Source organism: Plecotus auritus, assembly GCF_963455305.1.
Source record: "Plecotus auritus genome assembly, chromosome: 7".
Classification (NCBI taxonomy): Eukaryota; Metazoa; Chordata; class Mammalia; order Chiroptera; family Vespertilionidae; genus Plecotus; species Plecotus auritus.
This window is the reverse complement of record NC_137774.1, coordinates 60811750-60837847: the sequence shown is the minus strand read 5'-3', so window position 1 is coordinate 60837847 and position 26098 is coordinate 60811750. Positions and strand designations below refer to the sequence as shown.

At 41.3% G+C, this 26098-nt stretch overlaps 1 protein-coding gene across 1 annotated transcript in view; it reads right to left on the bottom strand.

Annotated features, from left to right (window-relative positions):
• The window catches only part of LOC308252652 (phospholipid-transporting ATPase ABCA3-like), a gene marked incomplete at both ends in the record, with an annotated part of 430835 nt that overhangs the window by 299489 nt on the left and 105248 nt on the right, over nucleotides 1-26098 (bottom strand). Inside the window, 3 exons of the mRNA XM_080677417.1 lie at nucleotides 2349-2486; nucleotides 6990-7171; nucleotides 19793-19966. Of these exons, the coding sequence (XP_080533543.1) occupies nucleotides 2349-2486; nucleotides 6990-7171; nucleotides 19793-19966 (494 nt within the window). The remainder of the gene's footprint in view (nucleotides 1-2348; nucleotides 2487-6989; nucleotides 7172-19792; nucleotides 19967-26098) is intronic.

The window sequence follows — 26098 nt, the reverse complement described above, 5'->3', positions numbered from 1 at the left end:
TAGGAATAAACTTAACTAAGGAGGTAATAGACTTATACACGGAAAACTACACGACACTGAAAAAAGAGATAGAGGAAGACATAAACACATGGAAGAACATACCGTGTTCATGTATTGGTAGAATCAACATCATAAAAATGTCCATACTACCCAAAGCAACATAAAATTCAATGCACTTCCCATTAAAATACCAACGGCATATTTCACAGACCTAGAATGAACTTTCCAAAAATTTATCTGGAATAAAAAAAGACCCCAAATAGCTAGAGAAATCCTGAGAAAGAAGAACAAAGTAGGTGGGATCTCAATACCAGATATCAAGCTGTATTACAAATCCACTGTTCTCAAAACAGCCTGGTACTGGCACAAGAACAGACATATAGATCAATGGAATAGAATAGAGAACCCAGAAATCGACCCAAATCACTATGCTCAATTAATATTTGACAAAGGAGGCATGAACATACAATGGAGTCAAGACAGTCTCTTCAATAAATGGTGTTGGGAAAATTGGACAGATACATGCAAAAAAAAAATGAAACTAGACCACCAACTTACACCATCACAAAAATAAACTCAAAATGGATCAAGGATTTAAACATACGACGGGAAACCATAAAAATACTAGAGGAATCCACAGGCAGAAAAATCTCTGACATAATGCCGAAGCAAATTCTTCACTGATACTGCTCCTAGGGCAATGGAAAACTAAAGAGAAAATAAACAAATGGGACTACATCAAAATAAAAAGCTTTTGCACAGCAAAGGAAACCATCCATAAAACAACAAGAAAGCCCACTGCATGGGAGAACATATTTGCCAATGATATCAACGATAAGGGTTTAATCTCCAACATTTACAGGGAACTCATGCAGCTTAACAAAAAGAAGATAAACAACCCAATCAAAAAATGGGCAACTGATCTAAATAGACACTTTTCGAAAGAAGACAGAAGGAAGGCCACGAGACATATGAAAACCAGCTCAAAGTCACTGATCATCAGAGAGATGCAAATCAAAACAGCAATGCGGTACCATCTCACACCTTTCAGAATGGCAACCATCAACAAATCAACAAATGACAATTGCTGGCTAGGATGCAGAGAAAAAGGAACCCTCGTGCACTGCTGGTGGGAATGCAGGCTGGTGCAGCCACTGTGGAGAACAGTATGGAGTTTCCTCAATAAACTAAAAATGGAACTCCCATTTGACCCAGTGATCCCACTTCTAGGAATATATCCCAAGAAACTAGAAACACGAATCAGAAAGGATATATTCACCTCTATGTTCACAGCAGCACAATTCACCATAGCTAAGATTTGGAAACAGCCTAAGTGCCCATCAGCAGATGAGTGGATTAAAAATCAGTGGTACATCTACACAATGGAATACTACGCTGTGGTAAAAAGAAGGAGTTCTTACCATTTGCAACAACATGGATGGAGATGGAGAGCATTATGCTAAGTGAAATAAGCCAGTCAGAGAAAGATAAATATCACATGATCTCACTCATTTGTAGAATATAATGAACAACATAAACTGATGAACAAAAATAGATGCAGAGACAGAGAAACATCAATCAGAACATCCAACCTCAGAGAAGGTAGGAGACAGTGGGGTAAGGGGGAGAGATCAACCAAAGGACTTATATGCATGCATATAAGCCTAATCAATGGACACAGATAACAGGGGGGCAGGGGTATGAATGGGAGGTGGGGGTAATGGGCGAATAAGGACACATATGTAATACCTTAATCAATAAAGAAATTAAAAAAAAAGAGAAGGCAAGAAAGAGGAAAAAAACAAAGAGTATATGGTAGGACTAGAAATCAAATAGATGCTAAATGGAAACCATACCAAAAATAAAAACAATCATGTTAACTGTAAATGGCCTGAAATACAAAATAGTATGGAATGTAACCTGTAACTGAAAAACTAAAAATGTAAATGGCCTGAAAACCTCAATTAAAAAGCAGCAAGAATCATACTGAATAAAGAGCATGCACTAACAAAATGTTTATATATGTATACAAAAGTGTCCTTCAATTATAGACACAAATAAGTAAATAGCAAAAGAATAGGAAAAATATAACAGGCAAACATGAACTAAAGGAGAAGCAGAGTAACCAGTCTCTCCTATGGACCCTGGCATCAAGGCTGCCCATGGTCCCTAGCACCTTACCCAACCATATGCAGAGTCTGGCACCAGGACTACCTGCATATGGATGCAAGTACCAGGCCCACACATAGAGCCTACTAGTTAGCTCATTACAGATGCTGCTATCTGGCCTGCCCATGGTCCCCTTCAACTGGGCAGGGATAATAAAGGATTTGCCCTTGAAATAATACCTTGTGCAAATGTTTGATCTGGATACCTGCCACCAAGCTAGTTGGTTCAGCCTCAAAATATTTGTTTTGAGTTCTTCCACAGCCTTTCATTTCTTCCTCTTTCCTTATAATTCTTGGATGGCCATACCAGTATGAGCGCTACAAAGAAAGCCAAAATGTAATTACCAAAATATGCATTAAGGAATGAAGCACTCCATTTGAACAGACCTATACATGTAAAGCACATGAATCAGTGATCAAAACCTCCCTACAAAGAAAAGGCGAGCACCAGATGGCTTCACTGGTGAACTCTACCAAACATTTAAACAAGATTAACAACAATTCTTCTCCGAGTCTTCCAAAAAGCATAAGAGGATGAAACATTTTCTAACTCATTCTGTGAGCTCAGCAATACTCTGACACCAACACCAGGCAAAGGTATCATGAAGAAAGAAACTAGAGACCAATATCCCTTATCAATACAGATGAAAAAATCTTCAACCAAATGTTAGCAAGCTGAATCCAACAGCATAGCAAAAGGATTATACATCATGATCAAGTGGGAATTATCCCAGAAATGAAGGTTCAACATATGAAAACCAATCAATGTAATATATTGCATTAATTAAACAAATGGAATAAACCATATAAGTACGGGAGATAGAAACATCAATGCGTTTGACAAAGGGTTTCATGATTAAAGACACTCAGAAAACTAGAAATAGAAGAGGACTTTCTCAAGATGACAAAGGGCATATGTGAAAAACCCAAAGCTAGGATCATACCCAATGGTGAAAGACTGAAAAGTTTTCCTTTAAAATCAGGAACAAGATGAGGATGTCTCCTTTCATCTCTGCTACAGTTTTAGCTGGAGCAATGAGGCAAGAAAAAGAAACAAAGGGCATCCAAATTGGAAAGGAAGAAGTAAAACTATCAATATTTGAGGATGACATGATACATATATTTCCACACATAGAAAAAGCCCAAAGAATCACCGTTACACATACTACTAGAGCTAACAAACAAATTCCCCAGATACAGGATACAAGATTAACATGTAAAAATCAATTGTGTTTTTATACACCATTAATGAACAATCAAAAAAATAATATAAACAATTTCATTGCATCTGACAGAGTAAAATAGTCAGGAATAAAGTTAACCAAAGAAATAAAAGACTCACTACAAAACCTTGCTTAAAGAATTAAAAAAACACACCCATATAAATAGAAAGTTCATGGCCCTAACTGGTTTGGCTCAGTGGATAGAGTGTTGGCCTGTGGACTGAAGGGTCCCAGGTTCGATTCTGGTCAAAGGCATGTACCTTGGTTGTGGGCACATCCTCAGTTTGGGGGTGCGCAGGAGGCAGCTGATTAATGTTTCTCTCTCATCGATGTTTCTAACTCTCTATCCCTCTCCCTTCCTCTCTGTAAAAAAAATCAATAAAATATATTAAAGAAAAAAAGAAAGTTCATGCCCTAGTTGGTTTGGCTCAGTGAACAGAGCATTAGCCTGTGGACTGAAGGGTCCCAGGTTCGATTCCCAGTCAGGGCATATGCCCGGGTTGTGGGCTCCATCCCCAGTAGGAGACCTGCAGGAGGCAGCCTATCAATGATTCTCTCTCATCATTGATGTTTCTATTTCCCTTTCCCTTCCCTTCTGCTCTGAAATCAATAACAATATCTTTTAAAAAAAGAAAGTTCATGAATTGAAATATAATATTTTTCATATGGCAATAATATTTAAAGTAATCAACAGACTCATTATAATATTTATGAAAATTCCAGTGGCCACTTTGGCAGAAATAAAAAGCAGATCCTCAAGTTCATATGGAACTATAAGGGCCCTCTAATAGTCAAAACAATCCTAAAAAAGAAGAGAAAGGTTGGAGGACTCATACTTTCATATTTTAAAACTTATTATAAAACTACAGTACTCAAAACAATATAGTGCTGGCTTAAGAATATATATATATATATATATATATATATATATATATATATATATATATATATATATACCAATGGAATAAAATCGTGGGTTGAGAAATAAACCCATACATCTATGGCCAACTGATTTTTATAAAGGGTCCAATGGGGAAAGATATTTTTTTCAAAGAGTGGTGCTGGAACAATCAAATATTCACATGCAAAAGAATGAAATTGGATCTCTACCTCACACTATATAAAAATTAACTCAAAATTGACCCAGGAATTAAATATAAAATATTGAACCACCAAACTGTTAAAAGAAAACATATGGTTAAACTTTGGACTTGACAATGACTCTTTAAATAAGATACCAATTTCACAAGCAACAAAAGAAAAACTAATTGGAGTTAAGAAAAATTAAAACATTTTGTGTATGAAAGGATACATCAAAAGAATGGAAAAAAAACAGTCCATAGAATGGAAGAAAATATTAATAAACCATACTTCTGATAAGGACCTAGTGTTGAGAATATATAAAAAGACAACCCAATTAAAAATGCATACAGGACTAAATAGACATTTATCTAAAGAATATAAAAAAGTATATGTAAAGGTCTCAGTATCATTAGTCATCAGGGAAATGTAAATCAAACCCCAAGATACAACTTTATAACCATAAGAATGGTTACAATAAAAGAAAAAAAGGAGAATAACAAGTGTTTGTTAGGATGTGTAGAAATTGGAACACTGTATATTGCTTATAGGAATGTAAAATAGTGCAGACACTGTGGAAAACAGTTTCGTGGTTCTTGAAAATATGAAACACAGAATTAGCATATGAATGAACAATTCTACTTTTAGGTATATTCCCCAAAGAATTGAAATAAGTATTCAAGCTAATACTAGTATTGAAATATTTATAACATAGCTATTCAAAATTAGCCAAAAGATGTCCTATATGTTCAACTACAGAAGAATAGATATAGGAGTTGTTTTATATACATACAATGAAGTGTTATTCAGCAATCTAAAATAATAACGTACTGATACATACTGTAACATGGATAAACCTATAAAAATTAGGCTCAGTTAAAGAAAGCAGACACAAATGGTCACATATGGTATGATTCTGTTTATATGAAACTAGAGGCCTGATGCACAAAATTTGTGCACAGGTAGGGTTGCTAGGCCTGGCCAGTGATCAGGGCCAATCTGTGGGGCGACCAGCAAGGCAATCGGGAGGCCCCCACTGGCACCTGCCTTGGCCGGCCTGGCACTGCCCACTCGCTGGCCCCGCCGCCCCCCCCCCACTGCCGGTAGCCTCCCTCTGCAGGGTGACTGGCAGGGTGATCGGGGGGACCCCCTGCTGGCACCCACCTTGTCTGGCATGGGGCCTGTGGGCTGGGGCAGCCCCTGCATTGAGGGTCTGCCCCCTGGTGGTCAGTGCTCATCATAGTGACTGGTTGTTCAGCCGTTCAGTCAATTTGCATATTAGGTTTTTATTATATAGGATATCCTGACCAGTTCAATCCATATATAAAGAAAGGTGACTGATTAGTGGTTGCTAGGAGTTTAGGATAGGGAAAATTAAGATGTGATTTCTTAATTGATATAGGGTTTTATTTTTTAGTGATGAAAGTATCTTGAAACTAGATATGTGCATATACATTATAATCATATTAAATGACACTGAACTGTTCACTTTAAAATTGTTAATTTTAAATTATACGAATGTTTCCCCTAAGTTACATGAATTCCATCTGAATTACAATTAAAATGTGAAAAATGGAAATGAGTCATTATAAGAACTTGAAAACACTTTGGCTTGGTTTATTTTGTGAGATGGATAAGTTTATAGCATACTTTCAGTGATTATATTTTGCAGCAAATTGTGAATGATTTGAAACTCCAGGGTTTTGAAGCAAAAATGTTTAAGATGCTAGTGTTCAAGAAGTAAGGACATAGTGGAATTACTAAAAAATGAGGTCACAGCCAATGCATTTTATTAGACTTGATCAGAGCACTTCTTTGTACCATTATCCAGTAATGGTCAGGGGGCATGGAGGTTGAAAATGCAGATGTTTTCCTACTCTAAGTACATTGGTCTAGCAATTGAAAAGAAGCAGGTGGTGAGAACACAGGCATGAGAAATACTTAATGCTCTTCTCACTAGGATCTAAGAAAATATTACATATTAATTTAGTTGGGAAGACTTTTGCAGAGACTTTAGGTTTCTTTACTCTCCAATCAAATTCACTATGTACTGCCTGACTAAAGAAGGGTTATAGTACTCATAATTAAAAAAATATATATTTTATTGATTTTTTTACAGAGAGGAAGGGAGAGGGATAGAGAGCTAGAAACATCGATGACAGAGAAACACCAATGAGCTGCCTCCTGCACATCCCCCACTGGGAATGTGCCCACAACCAAGGTACATGCCCTCGAACGGAATCAAACCCGGGACCCTTCAGTCCGCAGGCCTACGCTCCATCCACTGAGCCAAACTAGCTAGGCTAGTACTCATAATTTTTAATGTATGGGATGTCAGTGTCTTATCCATGGATAGGTGCATTTGTATATGTGTAAAGCTTTAAGGTAGATTATGAAATGGCTAGCATTTCAGTATAGCTGGTATACAGATGAAAATGATTCTGCACCTGACCTTTTGATTTGATTTTGTGAAATAAGAACTATGACCTTTCACAATAACAGCAGCATTATAACTCACCATAAGAAAAAAATGCCATGGTTGGGACACACCATACTGTCCTGGAAAGACAGCTTCTATATACCACGTCACAAGGCCGTACAAGAAAGCATCAAGTAAAAGCATTCCCATCATATAGCCAAATATGAGGTTATCCTCAAGGTTGGCTGGTGTCCAAAGGTTATCCCACTTAAGACCAATTTCTGAAATAAAAAGGAGATATTTACCATAGATGAAAGCTCTGTGATTAAAACAGCAAAGATAAAAGATAGTTGATACCCTAAATTTTGCCACTGTGAATTATCTATACGTTGATACCCTTAGTATGTAGCTCATCTAAGAAAATAATGGAATATGTAATAACATTGGTTTCATCCCCTTCCCTTCAAAACCTACAAAAAATAGAAATTATTGCAACAATACCAATAACTGAAATAAAAATAAAGAACAAAAATGTCAAGAAAAAAAGCAGACCTACAAGATCCTATTCTTCTACTTTACCCCTCATGCTAAACTCCCACTGAAATGACCATAAGGATAAAAAAAAACTTGGAAAAATATTCAGCAGCACTAGAGATGGATGCTGACTACCAATCAGAAGAGCTTATATATAGTATTAGCTTATATAGCTTATATTTCTTATATATAGTACTGATGAAAAGGGAAAAAGGAAGTCACTGAAAGAAGACAAGTAATCCTTTATTCTTCTAACTAGAGGCCCAGCGCACAAAATTCGTGAACTGGGGGGGGGGGTGTCCCTCAGCCCAGCCTGCACCCACTCCAATCTAGGACCCCTCGGGGGATGTCCGACTGCCAGTTTAGGCCTGATCCCACAGGACATTGGACATCCCTCTCACAATCTGGGACTGCTGGCTCCCAACCACTCACCTGCCTGCCTGCCTGATCACCCCCTAACCACTCTCCTGCCAGCCTGATCAATGCCTAACTCCTCCCCTGCCAGCCCGATTACCCTCAACTGCTCTCCCCTGCCAGCTTGGTTGCTGCCAACTGCCCTCCCCTGCAGGCCTGGTTGCCCATAACTGCCCTTCCATGCAGGCCTGGTCCCCCCCAACTGCCCACCCCTGTAGGCCTGGTTGCTTCCAACTGCCCTCCCCTGCAGGCCCGGTCACCCCTAACTGCCCTCCCCTACTGGCCTGGTCACCCCTAACTGCCCTCTCCTGCTGGTCTGATTGCTCAAAACTACTCTCCCCTGCCGGCCATCTTGTGGCGGCCATCTTTGACCACATGGGGGCAGCCATCTTGATCACATGGGGGCGGCTATCTTTGACCACATTGGGGCAGCCACCTTGTGCGAGGGCATGAGGGTCAATTTGAATATTGCCTCTTTATTATATAGGATTCCTCTATTTCCAGAAAGTGTAGTACAACTGAAAAAGCATGAGGGCTTGCAGTAAACTCCCAATTCAAAGAAGCAAGATCTGAAGATGACAATGACCCATGTAATTTGTCCTTCCTTCAACATGAGCCCTCCCTTTCCTATAGACCAGCACCATCAGCAGAATATTCATGAACACTGTCTTTCAGAAAGCTATGATTGTCAAAATGAAAGCCATTTTGAGGCAAGGAACAGCAAATTAGAAACCACAAGAAAAAATGAAGGTATAATATAAATTTTCAGAAAGTCTACCATAACTTGAGAAATTCCACACTCAAGCACAATAGTTCCTGAAAGAGAAAATAAATAATATAGAAAAGAAACAATCTATCTATATAATAGAGGAATATGCAAATTAGCTGGGACATTGTAATGTCATGACCGAACAGCAGGGACCTGAGGCTGCATGGCACCTGGCTGGGGCGAGGGACCTCAGGCCATGTCCCCTGCCCCAAAAGGCTTGGCCTCAGGCTGTGTCCCCAGCCCCAGCGTCGGGCGGGGTATCTTAGGCCACACCTCCCTGCCCCAGTGCCAGGCTGGGGGACCTCAGGTGGCATCCCCCACCTGGTGGGTCTTGACAGGGGACCTCAGGCCATGACCCTAACTCTGGAACCAGGCTGGGGTCCCTCAGGCCATGCCACCTCCTGGCAGGGCTTGATGGGGGACCTCAGGCCATGCTCCCCCACCCCAGCGCTAGGCTGGGGACCTCAGGCTGTGCTGCTTGCCTGGCATGGCTTGACAGGGGACCTCAGGCCTTGCCCCTCCCCAGCCCCAGTGCTGGTCCGGAGGACCTGAGGCTGCACCCCACCACACAGTGTTGGGCTGGGGGACCTGAGGCTGCACCCCCTGCTTGGTGCCAGGCTGGGTGACCTGTGGCTCTGCCCCTGCCCAGAGGGGCTTGACGGGGCTGGGGCCAGCTGGGTCTGAGTCTCCAGCATTTTTGAAGCACGTGCAGGTGGTGGGCAGGGACTTGACTTTAGGTCCTGCGGCATGGCCCTGACTCTGAAAGGAGGGAGATTTTCATATACATTTTACTAATTTTCTTTCATCTCTGACACTTCTATTATAGAGAAAGGACAAATAGCAACATTATAATATTTCCTCTAATTAATTCCCTTTTAATGTGCACGAATTTCATGCACCGGGCCACTAGTCCTATATTAATAAAACCCTAATATGCAAATTGACCAAACAGCAGAATGACTGGTCGCTATGATGTGCACTGACCACTAGGGGGCAGACACTCAATGTAGGAACTGCCCCCTGGTGGTCAGTGCATTCTCACAGAAGGAGCACTGCTCAGCCAGAAGCCGGGCTCATGGCTGGCAAGCACAGCAGCAGTGGCAGGAGCCTCTCCCACCTCCACTGCAGGCGGGCAGTAAGGAGTGAGGGGACCCAGACTGAGAGAGAGCACAGGCCGGGCTGAGAGACCCACCCACCCCAGTGCACGAGTTTCGTGCACCAGGCCTCTAGTAACTACATAGTAAAATAAAATAACCAGATAAAAGTAACTCAATTTGAAAACTAAAAGTGTACATCCTGTTGCAGATTAAGTCAATGAAAACCCCATATCCATATAAATTCTAGTGAATTTTTAATGCTTCATGTATAAAGTAAGACTAATATAAGTATCTATAAAGAAATCATATGTATATTCTTTCAACTGACTACTCATTGGAAGAAGATTTTTGTTCAATCCTCCTTATCCATCAGTATGTGCAACAAAATTCTCATTAAATCCCAACAAAAATTTTCATTGGATTTGACAAAATAATTTAAAATTCAAGAAGAGAGCAAAGTGACAAGAGTAACTAAAGAACAGGTATAGGTATAAGACTAACATATTAAAACTTGTTGTAAAGTAATAATGAGTAAAAACATTGTGGTATGAAAAGAAAAAATAAGTGAAAAAAGACCAATAAAACAGAAGAGACCATCAGAAACAGATCCATGCACATACGGAAACTTGGTGTAAAACAAAGGTGGAATTAGAAGCCAATAGAGAACAAACTATCCAATAAATGACTGTAATAGCTCTATTTTCCTATTGAAAATAATCAAATTCTTACCTCATAATAAACAGATGTATCAATTCTATGCTTATTGAAAATCCAAATGTAAAAATGGACATACATAAAATTTAGAAGAAATTATAAGATTATTATTTTTATGACTCTGGGTATAAAAGGATTTATTGGAAAAGAATGACAAAATGATTACATTAAATTAGGGAAGCTAACAATGCAAATGTCATTTTTGAAAGGAAGTCTATTCTAGAAAGAAAGACAAGGAGGAAAGGCACATTTCCAGACCCACAATGAAAATAGAATGAAAGGGATGGAAAACAGGATCCTGGGTTTTCCCATTTCAGGGAGACCCTGCAGAATCATTCAGGGTATCATGAAGAAATATCCAACAGGTTGTGATTGTGGCATTGGTACTGGCAAAACTAGGCAGCTAGATACATGGGCCTGAAGCAGTGCTACTGGCTCCTTGTGTCTTAAAAGTCAGAGCTTGCAGAACCTTCTAAGTGTTCGTGAAAGCTAAAGATTCTCAGAGAGAGCCAGACAGTGGTAGAGACCCAGATGAGAAAAGTAGCCAGAATCACACTTCTAACAGATGAGCTACCAGTGCATTGTGCTACATGGGCCATAAATAATCACACTTCAGCTCATTCTTGGTATTCTACCATAGAGGCAAAAATTCCAGAGGACACCACATAGATTGGAGGTCCCCATATTCATCTACCATAAGAGATTCATAAATTCCCACCCACATGCATATCATCTTGAAGAATAAAAGGAGAAGAGATGCCTGGAAGACTGACTCATCCAGAACATGAGTAAGTCACTGGGTTAGACTGACATTTTTTTTCAGCCCAGTAGTGCAGAGTTTGGAGGAAAATTAGTTAGAGGAAATAAAGAAGCTATATTTGTTTTTTAAATGAGAGTAGTGTAATGTATTATTGGAAAGGATGGAGGAAAACTCATGCACCATCAGAGAAATTGATTTCTTTTTGAAGATTATTGTAAAAGCAATTAAAATTAAGTTATGGGATATCCTAACATGGTGGCCAGCAGGATGGCAGTGAGAGAGAGCGTGTGAGTGAGTAAAGGAGCAAGAGAGGCAGGTGTGGATGGGTGTGGTGTGTGTGTGGGTTAGTGAGGGACAGTTAGATCTCACAGGAGTCTGGGGACTGGTGGAAAGGGCTCTCCTGGACATGGAGCCCCTGCTACTGAAACGGGCCTGCTGCTGGCTTGGACCCAGAGCCTATGCCATTTTGAAGGGGGAGCAACAGAGGCCAATAGCATGGTGACATCAACACCCAGACTGCCCCCCAACACCACCCTGCACCACGCAGTGAGCTGCTTGTCTTCCACCCATGCAGTGAATGGCACCCTACCTTGCTGGCAGCTCCCAGGAAGGACAGCAGGACAGAGAGATCTTCAATGTTTTGCCTCTCCCCTGCATGCCTGACCTGGCTCTTCAGGACCCTGTGAGTTCCCGATGGTGTTGTGCCTGAATGTGGCTCTTCAGGGTCCCAAGCATCCCAGTGCCCAGCTGCTGTGCCAGTAACCCACATGCCAGCACCCCATGTACTAGGACCTGGCTCACCTGGACACTGTGTGCCCATTCCCTGTGCATGGAACCAGAGCTTCAGGGACCCACCATGCCCAGACCCAGCATGCCTTGTAGCTGCAGGCCTGGCCCAGCACTCAGAACCCCATACACTCCCAGTGGCTGCATGCCCAGCCCCAGAGCTTCAAGGACCCCCATGCACCAGTCAGTGACTGGTCACTGTGCCAGCACTGCATGGGTGTGGATATTGAATGACTGGACCCAGAGCTTCAGGACCTCATGCTGGTCCTCATCCTGCATGCTTGATCCAGAGCTTTAGGGACCACCTGCTCGCCAGTGCCAGCAACCCCACAACTGGACTTTGCACTGGTCTCTGCACCTAGAGCTCCTGCTTCAGGGACTGGGTACTTTAGGACCCTGTTAGACCCAGAGTTTCAGGGACTCTGCACACCCAGACCCAGCTTGCCATGTTGCCACACACCTAGACTCAGTGCTTCAGGGATCTTGCTGGAGTCATATACCAGAAAAAGTGTGTATGTGCTCCTACTGACCCCAAGCACCTGCATTGGACAAATGGGGAACCATATCCATAGGGGAAAGGAACACAACTCAGAGAAGAGACAAAGGCATGAAACTGAAGGCAGACCTAGCCTCTGGACTAAGGAGTCCTGGACCATTGGATCTCTAAGAGCTTCAACTTCTCAGGCCTCAAGTAGGTTGCCCAGGGCCATAAAGTGACAGCAACTCACATTACATAGAAACAAATACAAAGAGACAGCAAAAATGAAGAGACAAAGAAACAACCAATAAAGGAAAGAAAAGGAGGAATCATCAGAAAAGAAACTAAATGAAATTCAGGAAAGCAATATGTCAGAGAAAGAATTCAGAGTAAGGGTCATACAGTTCCTAAACTGGCTGGATGAGAATATCAACAACATATGTAAGAACCAAGAGGTAATGAAGAATGAATGATACAGCTACAATAAAAAACACAATGGAAGGTTTCAACAGTAGACTAGAAGTGGAGGACTAAATCAGTGAGTTAGAAGACAAGGCAGAAAAACACACCCAATCTCCTGCTTTCTATTTTTTTGGAGAAAAAAAATAGAAAGCAGGAGAGGAGCTTAAGGGAGCTTTGGGACAACATGAAACAAAGCAACATCTGTAAAATAGGAGTGCCAGAAGGACAAGAGGAAGAGCAAGGATTAGAAAACCTATTTGAAGAAATAATGACAGAAAACCTCCCTGATTTGGGGAAGAAAGTCACATAAGCACAGAGAGTCCCAAACAAGATGAACCCCAAAAGACCTACACCAAGACATGCCGTAATTACAATGGCAAACATGTATATATATAAAAGCCTAAGCAACCATCACAACTGAATGGATGACCGAACAGGCTGCGTGGGGCGACTAGGCCAGCAGGGGGGTTAGTGAGGGGCGACCAGGCTGGCAGAGGGGGGCAGTTAGGGGTGACCAAATGACTGAGCAGCAAGCTGTGTGGGATGACCAGCTTGCAGGGGGGGCAGTAAGGGGCGACCAGACTGGCTGGGGGGGGGCAGCTATGGGTGACCAGGCTGGTGGAGGGGGGCAGTTGTGGGTGACTAGGCTGGCAGGGGGGCAGTTGGGGGTGACCAGGCCAGCAGGGGGGCAGTTAGGGGTGATATGGCCACCAGGCAGGTGAGCAGTTAGGAGCCAGTGATCCCGGATTGTGAGAGGGATGTCCGACTGCTGGTTTAGGCCCTATCCTCAGGACATTCTCTGAGTGGTCCCAGATTGGAGAGGGTGCAGGCTGGGTGGAGACCTCCCACCCCCATGCATGAATTTCATGCACTGGGCATCTACTTAATGATAAAGAGAGAATCTTAAAGGCTGCAAGAGAGTGACAGAGAGTTACCTACAAAGGATATCCCATTAGATTATCAAATGATTTCTCAACAGAAATACATCAGGGCAGAAGGGAATGGGATGAAGTATATAAAGTGATGCAAAGCAAGGGACTGAATCCAGGAATACTCTGTCCAGCAAGGCTATCATTCAACATTAAAGGGGAAATCAGGAGCTTCACAGACAAAGAAAGGCTAAGGGACTTTATTACCATAAAGCCAGCAATTCAAGAAATACTAAAGGGACTGTTGTAAAAAGAAGAAATAGAAAGGGAAGAAGGATCACATGCATAAAGAATAAAAATGGCTACAAACAAGTACTTATCAATAATAACCTTAAACATAAATGGATTAAGTGGTCCAATCAAAAGATACTGAGTGGCTGAATGCATAAGAGAGCATGACCCATGTATATGCTATCTACAATAGACCCATCTCAAAACAAGAGACTCACACAGACTGAAAGTAAAGGGATGGAAAAAAATTTTCAGGCAAATGGAAATGAAAAAAAGCTGGGGTAGATATACTTACATCTGACAAAACAGACCTCAAAGTGAAGCCCATAACAAAAGATAAGGAAGGCTACATCATAATACTAAAGTGCTCGGTCCAACAAGAGGATATAACTATGGTAAACATATATGACTTAATTCAGGAGCATCCAAATACATAAAAAAACTTGTGGAAGATATCCAGGGAGAGATCGAAAGCATTACAATCATAGTAGGGGACTTTAACACCCCATTGATGTCACTGGATAAGTCTTAAAAAAAATCAACAAGGAAACAGCAATCATAAATGATGACTCACTAGATCAGATGGACTTAATTGACATCTTCAAAACATTTCACCCCAAAAATATGGAATATACATTTTTCTCAAGTGCACATGGGACATTTTCAAAGACAGACCACATATTAAGACACAGGCTAAGTCTTTACAAATTCAAGAAGATTAAAATGATATCAAGCATTTTCTCAGATCACAATGGCATACAATTAGAAATAAACTACAAGAAAAACAAGAAAAAAAATCAAACACTTGGAGGCTAAACAGCATGTTATTAAACAATGATTGCATTAGCAAAGAGATCAAAGAAGAAATAAAAAACATCCTGCAAAGAAGTAACAATGAAATTACAACAATCCAAAATCTATGGGACAGAGTGAAAGCAGTCCTGAGAGGGAAGTACATAGCATTACAGGCATACCTCAAAAACCAAGAGAAACTGGTAATAAATAATCTAACGCTATAACTTGAAAAATTGGAAAGAGAGCAACAAGAAAAGCCCAGAGTAAGTAGAATGAAGGAAATAAAAAAATCAGAATGGGAATAAATAACCAAAAACAACAACAACAACAACAACAAAAGATCAATAAAATCAAGAGCTGGTTCTTTGAAAGAATAAACAAGATTGATGAACCTCTAGCCAGGCTCACCAAGAAGCAAAGAGAGAGGACCCAAATAAACAAAATCAGAAATGAAAGAAATGAAGTAACATCATACCCCACAGAAATACAAAGGATTGTAAAAAAAAAAAATACTGTGAACAACTCTATTCCAACAAACTGGCCTAGATGAAATGGACATATTCCTAAAAAAAATACAATCTTCCAAACGCAATCAGGAAGAATAAAAAAATCACAATAGGCTAATAACTATGGAAGAAATGGAAGCAGTAATAAAAACCTTCCATCAAATAAAATCCCTGGTCCAAATGGCTTCACAGAGTTTTACCAAACATTCAAAGAAGAACTAAAACCTAGCCTTCTCAGACTATTCCAAAAAATTCAAGAGGAAGGCATACTTCCAAGCTCTTTCTATGAACACAACAATGCCCTAATCTAAAAACCAGATAAAGACACTACAAAGAAAGCGAATTACAAACCATATCCCTGATGAACATAAATGCTAAAATCCTCAACAAAATCCTAGCAAATCAAATCCAGAATTATATCAGAAAGATTATACACCAATACCAAGTGGGATTTATTCTGGGGATGCAAGGATGGTACAATATCCACAAATCAATAAACATGATATATCACATAAACAAAATGAGACAAAAATTACAAAATCATATCAACTGATGCAGAAAAAGCATTTGACAAAATTCAACACCCTTGCTTGATAAAAACTTTCAGCACAGTAGGAATACAGGGATCATACCTCAACATAATACAAGCCTTAAATGACAAACTTACAGCCAACATCACACTCAATGGGCAAAAAATAAAACAATTTACCCTAAGACAGAAACAAGACAGGGATGCTCACTTTCACCACTCCTGTTCCAAGTACTGGAAATACTAGCCATAGTGATATGACAAGAAGAAGAAATAAAAGGCATCCAAATTGGAAAAGAAGAAGTAAAACTGTACATAGAAAGCCCTACAAGAAACTATTAGACTTAATAAATGAATTCAGCAATGTAGCAGGATACAAAATTAACACCCAGAAATCTATGGCTTTTTTTTGTATACCAATAATGAACTCACAGAAAGAGAAACTAAAAAACAATCCCATTTACCATTGTACCAAAAAATTAAGATACCTAGGAATAAATTTAACTAAGAAGGTAAAAGACCTGTACTCAGAAAACTATAGGATGTTGAAAAAAGAGATAGAGAAAGACATAAACAAATGGAAGAATATACCATGTTCATGGATTGGTAGAATCAACATCATTAAAATGTCCATACTATCCAGAGCAATGTATAGATTCAGTGCAATCCCCATTAGGATATCAATGGAATATTTAAAAGACCTAGAACAAACTCTCCAAAATTTCATCTGGAATACAAAAAGACCCAAAATAGCTGCAGCAATCCTGAGAAAGAATAACAAAGCTGGAGGGATCTCAATACCAGATATGAAGGTATATTACAAAGCCACTGTTCTCAAAACTGCCTGGTGCTGGCATAAGAACAAATATTTAGACCAATGGAACAGATCAGAGAACTCAGAAATCAACCCAAGCTATTATGCTCAATTAATATTTGACAAAGGAGACAGAGCATATGATGAAGTCTAGACAGTGTCTTCAATAAATGGTGTTGGGAAAATTGGACAGATACATGAAAAAAATGAAACTAGACCACCAACTTAAGCCATACACAAAAATAAACTCAAAATGGATAAAGAACTTAAACGTAAGATGGGAAAAACCATATAAATCTTAGAAGAAGCCACAGGCAGCAAAATATGAGACATATGTGTTAGCAATATATTTACCAATACAGCTCCTAGGACAATGGAAACTAAGGGAAAATAAACAAATGGGATTACATCAAAATAAAAGGCTTTTCATAGCAAAAGAAACCATCAACAAAACAACAACAAAGCCCAGTGCATGGGAGAACGTATTTCCCAATTTTATATCCAACTTAGAGGCCCTGTGCACGAAATTAATGCACTTGAGGGGGGGGGTCCCCTCAGCCCAGCCTGCACCCTCTTGCAGTCTGGGGCCTCTCGGGGGATGTCCACCTGCCAGCTCAGGCCTGATCCTCGGGGGGATCAGGCCTAAGCTGGCAGTCAGACATCCCTCTTGCAGTCTGGGACTCTTACAGTCCAGGATTCCTTGCTCCTTACCACCCATCTGCAGCGGAGGCGGGGGAGGCTCCTGCTACCACCACTGTGCTTGCCAGCTGTGAGACTGGCTTCTGGCTGAGCAGTGGTCCCACTGTGGGAGTGCACTGACCACCAGGGGGAAGCTCCTTCGTTGAGCGTCTGCCCCATGTTGGTCAGTGGGGTCATAGTGTCTGGTGGTTTCGCAGGTTTTTCCACTGTTCAGTCAATTTTCATATTAGGGTTTTATTATACAGGATAGGGTTTAATCTCCAAAATTTATACAGAACCCATACAACTTAACAAAAGGAAAATAAACAATCCAATAAAAAAATGGGCAATACACCTAAATAGACACTTTGAAAGTGGACATACAGAAGGCCAAGAGACATATGAAAACATGCTCAAAGTCACTAATCATCCAAGAGATGAAAATCAAAATGATGATTAGGTATCACCCCACACCTGTCAGAATGGCTATCATCAACAAATCAACAAATGACAAGTGCTGGTGAGGATGTGGAGAAATGCACTGCTGGTAGGAATGCAGACTGGTGTAACCACTGTGGAAAACAGTATGGACTTTCCTCTAAAAATTAAAAATGGAACTCCCATTTGACCTAGTAATCCCACTTCTAGGAATATACCCCAAGAAACTAGAAACACCAATCAGAAAGGATATATGCACCCCTATGTTCATAGCAGCACAATTTACAATAGCTAAGATTTGGAAACAGCCTAAGTGCCCATCAGCAGATGAGTGTGGTACATCTACACAATAGAATACTATGCTGCTGTCAAAAAGAAAGAACTCTTACCATTCGCAACAGTATTGATAGATCTGGAGAGCATTATGCTAAGTGAAATAAGCCAGTCATAGAAACATAAATATCACATGATTTCACTCATTTGTGGAATATAAAGTACAACATAAACTGATGAACAAAAATAGATCTAGAGACATAGAAGCATCGAACAGACCATTAAACCTCAGAGGGAAGGCAGCAGTATGTAGGTGGGGGTGAGGGTAAGAGATCAACCAAAGGACTTGTGTGCATGCATATAAGCACAACCAATGGTCACAGACAGTGGGGGGATGAGGGATTGTGCTGGGGTGTGGGAGTGGGCAGGGAGAGGTTAATGGGGGGAAAAGGAGATGTATGTAATACTTTCAACAATGAAGAATTAAAAGAAGAAGTACTAACAATATTCTAGAAATCTTTTTGATTAGCTAATAAATAATCAAGTGCTTAAAGTCTGACTGACAGTATACAGGCATGGGCAAAAGTAGGTTTACAGTGGTGAGTACACGAAAGTTTATTCTTAAATTATTTGTTTGTATTTTTCCATATGAACAATTGTAAACATACTTTTGCCCACACCTGTATATGTTGTGATAAAATCAAGCTTTCACATGAAAGATAGAATCAGGGAAGCTATTATCTGTCACCACGAGTTGGAGAGTTTCTGTACACTTAGACTTTTCTGATCAGATCAGTGGAGTTGTTAACTGATGTTTGTTTTTTACAGACAAAAATAGGTCAATGAAAACAGAAATTTGGATCCTATTATGAAACTATGAGTCTCCATTCTAGTTTAATGGAGTCCAACCAAGCCAAATCGATGAAGGGCTCCATCAGTGACAGTGGATTCCTGAGCATGTGATTTTAGGAGCAGGTTCACTATAGCTAATCATAACACTGGCAATGGCTAAGTGGATTTTTGTCTGGGTCAGCTTTATCTGAGGCGAACAATGTAGATAAATCCAATATGAATGTGGTAACCAAATTCTGTACTTCAAATCTGAAGAATTTACTAATAGATATGGTTATCTTTATTATTATTAGCCTTATTAATAAGAAATAATTATAATCAGAAAAAGTAAGTTATGAATACCTTATAAGATAGCATTTTATATCTAGTAATTTTTTATATTAGTATGCATTTTCTATGAACAAATATATATGTACTATTGAGAGTAATAGCAAAAAATTGGAAACCACTTAAATGTGCATTGAGAAAACTAGTTAATTATAGTACTTCTTCACAATGAAATATTATACAGTTTTGTAATAAAAAAAGGAGTGTGTCTATATGGGAAGAGGAAAATATATAGCATTAGGTAAATATAGTAAGTTGTAGATTAGAAAGTTTAAAATTCTTTTATTTGAAAGTATAACTGGGGGTTTATTGTGAAGCGATGGGAACTTTTATTTTTTCACACTTCTGATTTCTTTTACAGTTAATATAATTGTCTTTATAAAAAATCAAAAATCTGGGAATAAATAATATTTGTTACATTTCTTACCTTCTTACCCACTGTCTCACACACCCTGCCTTATTCTACCTTTCTGAGAATCAAATAGTAAAGGCAAAATTTTCAAGGCAAACACTTACCCTTTATTTCTAACTTGAGTAGAAGATTAATCCCCAGCGCCAGTGCAACATTTGAGCTGAGACAGGCAGCCACCTTGTTGGTGATGGTTATCTGTCCATAGTTATTAATAATGGATTTAAATGGAAAGAAACTGGCAAAATATAGGAGGCTTCCAGCAGAAGCAGCCAAATGGACTGCAAATAAAAAGGAAATTTTAAGGTCAGTTTTAAGCAATATGCAAAATAATGAATTATAAATAACTTTTTATCCATATATATAAAAGGCTAATATGCTAAGTGTCCAACTGCCTGACCAGTCACTATGACACGCACTGACCACCAGGGGGCAGATGCTCATTGCAGGAGCTGCCGAGCTGCAGTTAGTTGGCAGCAGCGGTTCTCGGGTGATGCACCCTGAAACCAGAGAGGAGGGAGCCTGATTCCTCACGGGGCTGTGCCATTCCACCTTTGGCCATGGGTTATGTTGCTGGGGCACTGTTGGCCCCAAATCTGGTTTGTGTTCCACACCCTGTACGACAGCAAATTTGCAAATACCCTCTTGCACTCTGGGACCCCACAGGTGATGTTGGAGATCTGGTTTCCACCCGATCACCATAGGCCAGGCCAAGGGACCCCACCTGCTGGAGGGACCCCACACACTCCACAGATGCCCTTTGAGCCACAGCACTGCCCAAGGTTTGGCTGGCTGGGGAGGGACTATGGGAGGTTGGATCCAGGGCATGTCCGGCTTGTGTCACCCAGTCCTGCCCTGCCAGCCACCTTCTAACTAATTTCCTTTCAATGTGCAGGAATCCATGCACTGGGCCACTAGTTAAGGATATAAAGAAGAAGCCACATCGAGACAGGTAGGATGGGTGGAGATGTGGATCGTGCTGGGCTCATACCCACCTGTGGCAGATAAAAATCAAGAGGAATATCTCAGCTGCAAAAGTCTCTTCCCTCTCCCCCCAGGAGAGAGAGATTCCAGATTCATACCAGGCCTCAAGGATTGTGGCTGAGTGAGGAGGAGGACTGCTGGAGTCCCAGGCATTCCTCTTAAAGGGCCAGCACAGGTACTTTAACTCAGCCCCTCTGAGCTCCACAGAAGGGGCATCAGATTGAAAGACACCAGGGACATATGGAGAGGAACTGAATCATCTGGTATCAGGACCAGAGGTGGAGGGGAAGCTTTCTCCCAGACAGAAGTGCTGGCAGAGGCCAGTATTCCTTTTCTGAGCCTGCCCCCTGAGCTAGCAGGTGAGTGCCATATCTGAATCTCTATCAATCTCACTATCACTGTTCATCATTTCCAGAGACCCCACCCCACCCAACTGTGGGCCCACCCACGCTGTTTCCAGTGACTTTTCCATACAAATATCCTATCTTGGCTCCTGCTTCAGACTTTCTGAAAATCTCCCAAAAAAGGAGCATCTGATCTTGTACCTCTTGCTAAGTGACCCCAGGACTGGACTAGCAGCAGCAGGACTTGATTCACAACCTTTAAGTCCAGCACAAGTAGTAGCCACCTAAAGGTCACTTTGTAGTTCATGCAGGGTGGCCCAGGATAGAACTCAGGCAGCAGCTGACCTTGGCCTGCACCTCCTGGGAGGCCTAGAGCCAGCTCACCTGGTGGACAGCTTCAGACCATGTCTAAGCACCACCCAACAACCTTCTTAAGTGAAACACCCAGGAGGGTGACTTGGTGGGCACCACAGCCCTGCTGAAGTAAATCCTGCTCTGAGGGGTGGGCCCCTATATAACTGATCCTCCAAATGGTCACAGCCACTCCTTAAAGCCAATCTGCCTAGAGGTAAAGCCTCCCATTGACTTGCCAAGAGCAATCAAGGCTCAACAGGCAGGAGTACACAGCTACACAAGTGGGGTTACCTGAATGCCCAGCTCAGGTGAACAAGAAGGCTGTGCCACTTGATACTACAGGACTCCTACTACATAAAGGCCACTCAACCAAGCCCATGACACATAGCAGCTATACCTAATACATAGAAATAAACATAGAGAGTGCCAAAATGAGAAAATAAGGAAACATGTCTCAAATGAAAGAACTGAATGAAACTCCAGAAAAAGAAGTAATCAAAATGGAGACAAGCAATCTAGTAGATACAGAGTTCAAAACACTCATTATAAGGATGCTTAGAACTTAGTAATAACTCCAACAGCATAAAAAGTAACATGGATATCATAAGTAGGAACCAATCAGAAATGATGGATACATTATCTTAAATGAAGAATAATGTACATGGAATCAGCAGTAGAATAGATGAAGCTGAGAATCAAATCAGAAATTTGGAATACAAGGAAGCAAAAAAAAAAATACCCAATTAGAACAACAACAACAACAAAGAATGAAAAAAATGAAAATAGTTTTAGGAGCCTCTGATACAATTTCAATCATACCAATATTCACATTGTGACAGTGCTAGAAAAAATAGAGAGCAAGAAATTGAAAAACTATGTAAAAAATTATAATGACAGAAATCTTCCTTACCTGGTAAAGGAAACAGATATACAAGTCCATGAAGCACAGAAAGTTTCAAATAAGATGAACCCAAAGAAGCCCACACCAAGACACATCATAATTAGAATGCCAAAAGTTAAAGACAAAGAGATAATCTTAAAAGCTATAAGAGAAAAGCAATTAGTTACCTGCAAGGGAGTGCTCATCCGACTGTCAGCTGATTTCTCAAAAGAAACTTTGAAGGCCAGAAGGGAGTGGCAAGAAATATTCAAAGTGATGAAAAGCAAGAACCTACAACCAAGATTACTCTACCCAACAAAGCTATCACTTAGACAGATAGAGAGCATTCCAGACAAGAAAAAGCTAAGGGAGCTCATCACCACCAGACAAGTATTAAAAGAAATGTTAGAGGTTTCTTTAAAAAGAAGAAAAAGAAAATATAAAAATATGAACAGTAAGACAGCAATAAATATATATCTTTCAACAACGAAATATAAAAAACAAAATAAATGAACAAGCAGAACTAAAAAAGACTCATAGATACAGATAACATTTTGATGGTTGTCAGATGGGAGGCAAGTTGGGGCAGATGCATGAAAAAGGTGAGGGATTAAGAAGTAAAAATTGGCACCCAACACAGACAAGGCCTGGCCCAGTGCACCTAAGGAAACAGCAGTGGGACCTCGTACTATGGGCACAAGGAGCCTCTTCTACCACCACAGTGACTCCCTGGGCACAGCTCCAGCTTGGAGAGAGTGCCACCTTGAAAGGTTTAGGACAGTGGTTGGCAAACTGTGGCTCGCGAGCCACATGTGGCTCTTTGGCCCCTTGAGTGTGGCTCTTCCACAAAATACCACGGCCTGGGCGAGTCTATTTTGAAGAAGTGGCGTTAGAAGAAGTTTAAGTTTAAAAAATTTGGCTCTCAAAAGAAATTTCAGTTGTTGTACTGTTGATATTCGGCTCTGTTGACTAATGAGTTTGCCGACCACTGGTTTAGGAGGTCCTCCTTGGGAGGATGCCCTGGGGAGTGCCAGTGGCTAGACGCCAAGCCTCGCCACCATCTGGACTCACCTTGGCCTGGGTCCAAACCCATGTGCACCCCTGCCTGGGACCCATGAGCCCACAGAGGTCACAACTCAGACCTGTACTCTCATAACAGACAACAGCAGGACCTCTGCACCTGGCAAGTACCCAGCCTAAACCCATGTGCCTCACATGGACCCATCATCACATGACTGCCACAGACCCAGCAGGACTCACGGCCCTGCCTTGTACTCACCCACCGCCATTGCTACTGAGCTGCCACCACCACCCTAGAGCCCAGCTGCTCAGCTCCACTGCCAGGCTCTGTGGCAGGAGCTAAGCTGAAGGCTGGGAGGTGGGTGTGGCCTCCCCTGCTCTGGACCTGCTAGAACTGAGGACCTGAGGAGACTGAAGAGGCTGCGGATCTGTGGTGAGACGGGAGGCCTGGGACTGAGAGGAGGCCTGAGGGCACTGGCTGTGGAGACCAGAGTGGGTGCAGCATGGAAGCCTGGGCTGAGTCCCTGGATAAAGCAGCACTAGCACCCCACCGTCTTGTAGCCTGGGAAGCTCCTCTGACCAGTGGGAAGGGCCGGGCAGTGGAGCTCAGACCCAGCCTGCACTGGAGGCTCCTGAAGGACACACTTGACATTGAATCTGGGGGGCCCCTCTATTTCTTGGAGGAACTCATTTGGGTGAGCAGAAAGGGGGCTGGTCAGTGGGTCAAAAAAGGAGGATCAGCCCTGCCCACCTGGAACCCAGGGTAGGTCCCCTCTTTCCGGGCAAAACAGCTGCTTCTGACCCAACCTGCAGTGACCCGAGGCAAGAGGAACAGCCAGGGCTGGAAAACCTGATTTGCCCCTGCAGGTGGCAGAGAGGAGGTGCCAGCAAAGCAGGCAGAGCTGAGGCATTAGAAGGGGGGGAAGGGCCTACTACCCCCTCCCCACCAAGCTACTGGCACCAGCCCCAACACGAGTCTGATCAAACCATCCAGGCCAAGACCAGGCTACCCCGCAGAGCCCAGCTCTATGGGGGAAGGGAGTGCAGCTCAGAACAGGGACAATCAAGTTGTGAGACTCAAGGCAGCCCCAGCCTCTGGGCTAAGGAGTCCCCGCCCACTGCACTACTAGGGGCTTCAACCCCTCAGACCTCAATCAGGTTGCCCAGGGCAAAAAAGAGACAGTGACTCACACGGACCTGCACCAGAGAAGCTTCCAGGGAGTCCAGGATAGACACACCAAGGGAACAGACTCAACAATATCAGAGCAAAATCCAGTGAGCTCCACAAATAGCAGACCCAAAGGTTTTTCAGTCTCTGAGTGTGTGCAGTTATGATTTTCTATCTTGTAAGTGTGAGTGGGGTTTTTTGTTTTTCCCCTTTTTTCTTCTCTCTCTCTCTCTCTCTCTCTCTCTCCCTCTCTCCCCCCCCTCTCTTTTTTTGCATATCCCTAATTTTTCTTTTCCCATTGATTCTATTCTACTTTTGTCTATTATTATTATTATTCCTTATTTTGTTTTTCTCATTTTTTCCATTTTACTTTTTCTATCTACATCTTATATACATTATCACTACATTTTAAATTCATTATTAATTCACTTATTTCCTGTTGTCTTTTTTTCCCCCAATTATAATATTCTTCTAGATTCCGCCTTGCTACCATTTAGTTGTTTTTGTTTTTTTTTTCATCTTCTTTCTCCCTTTTTCTTTATATTCCCTCTAAGTCTTTGGTCGTGTATCTATTAATATTCTTTTTATTTTTTCTTTGCTTTGCTTTCTCTTCTTTTTCCTTCTTAGTCTTTCCTGTTGTTGCATTGAATAGTTTGATTTTTATGGTGTTTTTGGTTTGGTACTGTATCTTATTCTGTTCTGTCAGCACCTGTATAACAGCTGGCATGATGACATTGGGGTTGAACCTCACTGGCAGCAAGTCAGAGAGGAGATCCTCCCACAAATGGGACATCAAAAATCAAGTCCCATTACAACAAGAGAGCCCACATAATGCACACAAGAAGCATTCCTAGAGCATCCAGTTCAGGTAAACAAAGAGACGGCACCACTAGACACCTCAAGATACTTTCTATGTAAGGCCATGCCCACAAAAACTGGGAAGCATAACAATTCTACCTAATACATAGAAGCAAATACAGAGAGACAGATAAGTGGGGAGACAAAGAAACAACTCCCAAATGAAGGAATCTCCAGAAAAAGAACTAAACAAAATGGAAGCAAACAAGCTATCAGACATAGAGTTCAAAGAAATGGTTAAGATTCTTAAGGAAATTAGTGCAAATTATAACAGCATGAAAATGGAAATAGAAGCCATGAACAAGAACCAGACAGAAATGAAGAATGATATATCTGACATCAAGAACACACTGGATGGTATTAAAAGTAGACTGGATGAAGCAGAGGATAGAATCAGTGATTTAGAAGACAAGTTAGAAATAAATACCCAATTAGAGCAGCAAATAGAAACAAGAATTAAAAAGCAAGAAGATAGTATAAGGGAGCCTTGGGACAACATGAAACATAACAACATCCATATTATAGGAATAATACCAGAAAATTTCCCCAACCTGGTGAAGGGAAAATGTCATACAAGTTCAGGAGGCACATAGAGTCCCAATCAAGATGAACCCAAAGAAACCCACACCTAGACACATCATAATCAAAATGGCAAATGTTAACAAAAAAGAATCTTAAAGTCGGCAAGAAAGAGACAGAAAATTACCTACAAAGGAGTTCCCATTATAATGTCAGCTGACTTTTCAATAGAAACACTTTGGGCCAGAAGGGAGTGGCATAAAGTAATCAAAGTAATGAAAATCAA